Genomic DNA, 7,093 nt, shown 5'->3' with positions numbered 1-7,093 from the left:
CGATTCTCGTCGCATACTCACCGAGGTCCGGCGTTAAGGTGTCCTGTTGAGACATTTGTTGATTCGTATGGTGTCCCGGCATGCCGGAGGTGCTACCTCCATTATGCTGTCCCAAATGATGTCTCACGTCGCCGCCTACCGCGGAACTCGCTGCGGCTGCTGCTGCTTGAGATACCTGTTTGCAAAGACGCGAGGAAAAATTGAAAAATGGAAGAAGGAATTGAAAAATATTCAGTCTTTAAATTGCTTTTTCTGAAAGTTTTTATGATTATTGTTTGCGATATATATTTTATAATATCTCAGACTATGACTGAATGCATTAAGATGTGCGTGTTTTATAACTGTAATAATTTATACAGATTATCATATATGCTGATTGTGTGTAATTAAGAATTTAAGTAAAAAATGTCGCATAATATTATTTAGATTTGTTTTCTTACTGCGAGTCTAAGAGCAGCTTCGGCTTGAGAACGAAGCAAAGCTTCCGCCTGATGCATTCTCAGAGCCTGCTCCGGTCCGCTCGCTTGCACTCCTTGCTGTTGAGGACCCGTCGAACCTTGAGTACCGCCGCTCATGTCACCGTTGTTGCCCATCCTCATAGCCGCCGCGAGCGATGCCATGTCGACCGGCGACAAATTGGGCGACACGGAATTTTGCAATCCTAACAAAAACATTGATTTAATTTCACAAAAATTCTTTCCAAACGATGAGCAATAACTAGAAAAAAAAAAAATATGTAAAAATATATATTTCTTTTAATTTCTATAATCTACATATTCTTTTTGTAATTTTGAATCTAAAATATTCCGTATGATTTATGTTTCAGAATTTCGGACTATCGCAATTGAACCATGATCTGCGGAACACGTGTCGGAGGAGGGTTGCTCACAAACGCGTCCCGTGCTAACTTTGATCGTGGAGGAGAGGAATGAAGGTAAGGAATTCCGATATTTGTTTTTCCTACCGCCGTTTCTTCGGCGAGAATTTCTTGGCGAGTTACGACCCCGCAAATGCTTTGCAAAAGAAGCTGCGTGCGCGATGAATTTTACCGAGTTAACTGGCGATAATATTTTACAAGACATCGATAATTGCATTATCGCGCTTCTGTATACGTGGAAATGTTCATTTTCCTCGGCAATAAATGTAGTCACGTCGAAAGTACTTCCGCGCGTCAATCATCTTTCAAAGCTGGAGGAAAGCGGGCGCATATGCAACATCGTCAGCGGGGAAACAACATTATAAATCAAAGCTTTATCGGCAATAATTGGAACGGAGCTATCGGCTTTCCCCTCTCGTGCAATTGAGTTGATAAGTGATAACGCAGTCCTTGGTGACTCGGCGCGCGGCTCGCTCGAGCACGTCGTTAGAGCGGTGCTAGGTTTGCTCTTATTTACACATGATTTCGTTTTATCGTTATTAATTTCTTACCCGCTGACACGGCGGCGGCCATGACAGCCATACGTTGTTGCTGCGATTGCATCTCGTCGTGGTACTGCTGCGCCGAGCCCGGTTGACTACCCGCTCGCAGCATCTCGCTGAGCTTGCCGCTCGGTCCCGGTGATGCCATATTGTTGTTGTTGTTGTTGTTGTTGTTGTTGAGTAGACCGGTGCCTGCGCAAAAATCTGCTCTCGTCAGTATGTACAGGGCAACGAGCGGGCGGGGGGGTTTTGCACACGTTTTACTACAATAGTTTAACTGGGCAGTAAATATCGTTCCGCGTCGGATATACAAATCGACAGACGCTAAGAGCGTTAAAAAGAGCGTCATCCCGAAATGGAAGCCGCCCGTGAAAGTAGACCAAAGTAGAACGCCGTTCACATGAGAGAATTATTACTCAGACCAGAAATTCGTATATATTTTATTTCGACTCAAGTATATATATATGTAACTTACGTGTACTACAATAAGTTCACTAATGGTACTTCACAACAGAGTTTTTATCATTAACGAAATCAGAGAAAAAAAGGTGAATAACGGCGATGTTACAAAGCTGTGCACGAGCAACATTACATCTATTATATCTAGATCACACAGCGTTCGGTTTGTAAGTGGTAGACGTAGAACAAGTATCGGAGCGTACCAGGTTCACTACCGGCCGACGAGAGTCTTCCGTTGCCGCTACTGCTGTCCGAATGGGCCGACGGCGACGGGCACATTGGTGGTTGTTGCAAATTTTGCGGTCCTCCGGATTGACTTCCACCCAACACACCCAAACCCGCTCCTGTACAACGTAAGAACGTCGCGTTAGAGTCACGCTCGGTCATCGGTCGTCAATAACTTGTATAACTTTTTACGTAACGCCGTGGGCCGCCGCATGATCTTTATAATGTCAATGTAGAAAACTCGACAGTTTATTTATACCTAAACTCGAACTCGCGAGGATCTCTCTTTCCCGCCTCTCGGCGGCCGCGCGACTCAGCACATACTGCGCCGCGAATTGATGCTTCGGGTCCATCCTCATATGCTCCATGTGGCTCAGCAGACCTTAACACCAGAAAAGAGACGAGGGTGATCACACACAGGAAGGCGATCGCACTGGCGTATATATTTTTATGTACGATGATGAACGAAGTGTCACTCGGTGTGTGCGTCAAGAGGTATGATTTATACTTTCACAGAACGTAAATGAAAAGTTTTTACAGCACAAGAAAATGGAAACTGAAACTCGGGCTCTGTAACATTTCAAACTTTGAACTCGGCCGATCGGCCGGCCGATCGCGCGCTTTTACGCGGCTAACAAAATACTTACCGCTCTCGTGAGTGAAGACGGCTTGGCACACCGAGCACGGCCACATCCTGAGGCTCGTGCTAAGCTGACTGGTCTCAGGATGGCAGGCCAGATGCTTCCTAAGGCTACCCTCGTTGACGTAGTGCTTCCCGCACACTGGACACGGGTGGTTGGCGGTCCGTCGCTTCGCTAGGTAAACCCCGGCAACGGAGGTTGTGCAGTCAGCGGAGGGAACAATAGGGCGACACAATTTCAAGGTCAATGCCAAGCAGGATAAAGCGTCCCAAGGAACGAAAGCCGCCTCTCCTCCTCACCCGACTCCTCCACCATTATCATGTTTTCCCGCATATTTTTTTCTCTCTCCCCCTCTCTTTCTCTCTCTCCCTTTCGCTCTTTTTTTTCCTCCCTCACCTTATTTCTCACGCACTCGTGTGGCCGCGCGCGCGTACGTACGCACAGACTCCGGTCGACCTCGAAGGCGAAGGGAGACCTTACGGACGCCGGATAGCCAAGGACCAGGAGAGCACTGACCTCAGCCACGCAGAGTACTCGCCGGCCGGCGCCGCCGCCGCCGCTGACTCCCTTTCACGAGCAAGGTCGCCGGCCCGAAAAGCCAGGATCCACGCGCATTTACCCGCGCGCGTTGCACTTACGCGGACGCACAGAGAACAAAATAGAAATTTTTTAAATTAACAAAATACCGCTCGTATATAATCGAAACACCTGTTATTTGTTTGCTGCATCGAGTCGAAACGAGCGATGAGAAGAGACGCGCGTAGCGTCTTTGCTGATTTTTACGTACGACGCGATGTTGTAAGCCTCACGCTATAAATATCGACGACAATGCGACGACGTTGTTATTCCGAACGCGTAGTTAAATTGGCAGCGTTTCGCAATAGACGCAATTCATGTTAGATGCCGACCATGTGCGAAGACCACCGTGGCGCCATTCGCAATCGGCAGTGAAGCGCCGGTCCTCGCGTTAAAAGTCGAACGGAGAGACACGCCAGAGGTGTCGACTGTTGCTTTTCTCTGTACGTCCGCAGAGTTCACACACCACGCATCACGCACGCATGTAATTAAAGGCACGTGTAGAGGTCGAACGAGACACCCTCGAAGCACCGTGTAACATGTATTAGAGTAGTATACCCAAGTATTAGTCGACCAGTTGTGTCAAATGCTACACGCCTTTCCCGCCCAGGCGAAAACAGTAGTATACGGAGAGAAGTGAACAAGGACAATGTGTGCGTAATCGCCCGCGCCAAAGCAAGTTCTTGGGATGGATGCGAAACGTACTTAAGGGCTAAAGAACAAACCACCCCTCGTGTCTCGACGAGCGGTTGCTCCACCTCTCCTCTTAGCCTCTTACTCACGATTAATGTCGCCCCTCTCGCGTCCACGTCTGTCTCTCTCTCGTTTAGAACCCTTACGGGGTTCGTGCTGGCAATTCTTAAGTCAAAGATGCCGGTTAAGAATCTGAGTTAAAGGCGGTTAAAGTAAACAGAGGTTCTCCCGTCTCCCGAGCAGTTAACGCGCGAGGAAAATTCGGTGTTAAGTTTCGTCGATTAGTGGTTGGAAGAAAAAACGGCAAGTTTCGCTCTCAAGCACGCTGCATGCAAAGAAACGCATTGCGTTACGAGGTTCCGGTTAATCGATCGGTTAACGGAAGATTAGTAGTAGGCGCGCGAAACGTGAAAGAAACAGAAAGCGACGAGCGTGAAAAGGAACGAGAGAGACACAGACGGCCGGCGGCCGAGAGGGCGGTCGGTACGCGATTTTTCAATACTTACTGGCAACTCCGGAGGCGTTCGGATCCTTGTGGGTGTGCTTCATGTGCTCCATCAGCGCCTCGCCGCCGAGGAAGAGCTTGTGGCATACTGGACAGCTGGTTGCGTTCGGGCCGCCGATCAGGGCGGCGTGTTGCTGGAACACAACACGCTGTTGCAACTCCTTTTTTGGGGGGCCCGGAAGTACCGGAAGCAGGCACACGCGGCGCACCGGTAGTAGAGAGCCGACCCAGAGAATACCACCACAGAGTTGCGAACCAGAAGCGCAGGACAGGCAGGGCACAGAACAGAACGATTTGACCGGTGAGAGTTAAGGCACCAATAAACCGCCGCCACCACAGACTACTCCTTTGCATTGGGAATTCATGTCGAGTGTGTCTGGTAGGAACTTTGTGGTATCGCGCCCTGGCTGGGTTTCCCAGTCGGTCAGGTGCGAACGAAAAGAAAATCGAGACAAGAAAGCAAAAAAAAAGGGACGAAATGTTCTTTTCTCGAAATGCATCGGTGTCTTATTTCAATAATGATCCACTTTCTGCCGCGATTTATTCGCTGCTCGTTCAACAGTTTGTCTTCTTTCTTTTATTTATAAATTGTATCTTGTGCTCAATTTAATTATTATTTTGTAACAATCTTTTTATTGTGTTTCTCAAATATGCAACTATTAAAGTAAGATTTGCATTGATTTTGCACTGATAAAATAACGAATTGTTCTGTATGGGCGGCAAGTGAATATATCGGCGAATATATTTGGAAAAATCATAGCTAGCTCTTGGAAAAAGGGGTTGGAATTAGGTGAAAAGTCTTGACGAGATGTATCGGAATTGAATCGTCATTGAAAGGGATAGTGCCCATGTACGATTTTCTTGAACACTCCTGTGCCCACTTTTAATCTTGTCTCGAAATTTTGCTTTTTACTTTTGAAAATAGTAGAGATGTAGAGGAAGAGCCTTAACCGATGAAAAATCATTAACGCCAGAGCAGAGCACTTGATTCGGACGGGGAGCTTAAGGATAATGATCGGGGAGCTCGAAGCGAAGCCTAGACAGACAAATATGTGGAAGCGTGGGGTCCGCGGTACGATCGGAGCGGATTAATCCCTAAACCGCGATTAGGGATTTCGCCGGCTAATGCCGCCGGCATCGGCCTAGCCTCGCGTTACGTACATACGAATCGAAAGGCCGATGCCAGACGTTGCGTCGCGAAAACAAAGCGGCCACTTTCGTCGGCCTTGGACCTCCGATCGACCCCGCGCGACCTCACTCATGAACGGGAATGCGAAGCATGGAATGACTAGCTTGTACCATACATCAATTTTAACTACCATGGCCGTTGCTAGTACATCTTCGGCTCGCGACTGTGCGCATTCCTTTTCCTTTTCTCTATACTTTGCGCGTGCTTGAACGTATTTAAACAAGATTTGCGCGATTCGTCTTACCGAGTCTACCAACGGCCATATTAATCAGAATCAAAATGAAATTATGAATGAAATTCGACGTCCTTCAGTGCCAGATAGAGCGATTCTTTTTCTTTTTTTTTTTTTTTTTTTTTTTCTTTGGCCCATTTCGCGTTAAAAACCCGATTTGCGATCGTATTATCCTCGGCGTGTTACTTTTTTTTTTTCATCTTCTATCTTGCGTCCCCCCTTCTATCGCAGTTTGTCTCTCTCCTTTCTCCCTCTTTCCGTCTTTCTTTATTCGAACGCACGAAGGTTGCTTGCACGCATACAAGGCGGTAGGTGCACGCGCCTGAGGAAAAACATGGCAGCCGTACTTGCTCGAAAGAGTACTTAAAACGCAATAAGGAGGAAAAGAAAAAGAACAAGACGCGAAAGAAAGAGAAGGTGGTGAACGGGCTAAAACGAGACCAGACGGCAATGACCCCGAAGAGTTTCGGAGCCCCTCCGTTCCTCTCTTCCTTCCTGTTCTCTTTCTCCGATTCGTGATTTCTTTTTCCTTTACCTTTTCGCCTCTTCCCCCCGTTCTTCCCCCCCCCCCCCTCTCTTCCCCCAAGCCCCACGTCCCACGTCTTTCTTCGCGTCGGTCGTCCTTCTTTTTATCCCCGGACCTGGGACAATCGCGAACGCGTTGAGGCAGCGCACACACGAGAAAGATCGAAACGAGTTACGACGGCAATGACCCCGAATTTTTTTTAGACATCATCGACTTTTTTCTCGCACACACTTCTGCCTCCTTCCTATTATCGGCATGATTCTCCGCCTCTCTCGCGCCTTAAACGCAAATTTATTTTTGCGCGCTCGTTTTATAGGCGTCCCGTTGTGCCGGTGGATCTTTATAAATATTATACATACACGTTCGTCTCAAAGCCTCTTCGCGCTTCCTCCTTTCCTAGACATTTTTTTTTAACGACATGCCAGATGCCGGCGTAATCCTGATTTTCTATCCCGCTCTCTCTCTCTCTCTCTTCCTCCCGCTCGCGAACGTGCGAGTCGTCGTGCCAAAAAGACTAGAAAAGCCGGGGAGACACCAATCGTGCGATAATTGCCTCGACGTTTCCACTTCGGTGCGTCTTCCTTCCGGTTTTCCACGCGACTCTGTCGCGCGCGCGCGCGCGCGCGCG

The 7,093-nt window shown here is 48.1% G+C and overlaps 1 protein-coding gene and 1 long non-coding RNA gene across 4 annotated transcripts in view; one reads left to right on the top strand and one right to left on the bottom strand.

Annotated features, from left to right (window-relative positions):
* The window catches only part of LOC105671243 (uncharacterized), a 217,143-nt gene that overhangs the window by 33,880 nt on the left and 176,170 nt on the right, over positions 1–7,093 (top strand). The window contains exon 3 of the long non-coding RNA XR_001100585.2: positions 827–934. This is a non-coding gene — a long non-coding RNA (uncharacterized lncRNA). The remainder of the gene's footprint in view (positions 1–826; positions 935–7,093) is intronic.
* Positions 1–7,093, bottom strand: part of dati (datilografo) — an 85,742-nt gene that overhangs the window by 18,000 nt on the left and 60,649 nt on the right. For all 3 annotated transcript variants that reach the window (XM_067356560.1, XM_067356559.1, XM_012365214.2), the window contains 7 exons: positions 4,520–4,679; positions 2,751–2,963; positions 2,363–2,485; positions 2,082–2,222; positions 1,429–1,623; positions 441–661; positions 22–175 (listed from right to left, as the gene is read on the bottom strand). In XM_067356560.1, coding sequence (XP_067212661.1) covers positions 22–175; positions 441–661; positions 1,429–1,623; positions 2,082–2,222; positions 2,363–2,485; positions 2,751–2,963; positions 4,520–4,679 — 1,207 coding nt within the window. The remainder of the gene's footprint in view (positions 1–21; positions 176–440; positions 662–1,428; positions 1,624–2,081; positions 2,223–2,362; positions 2,486–2,750; positions 2,964–4,519; positions 4,680–7,093) is intronic.

The sequence above is a fragment of the Linepithema humile genome, chromosome 6 (genome assembly GCF_040581485.1).
Source record: "Linepithema humile isolate Giens D197 chromosome 6, Lhum_UNIL_v1.0, whole genome shotgun sequence".
NCBI classification, from domain to species: Eukaryota; Metazoa; Arthropoda; class Insecta; order Hymenoptera; family Formicidae; genus Linepithema; species Linepithema humile.
Note: the sequence above shows the minus strand (reverse complement) of the source record. Positions and strands in the feature narration are given on the sequence as shown.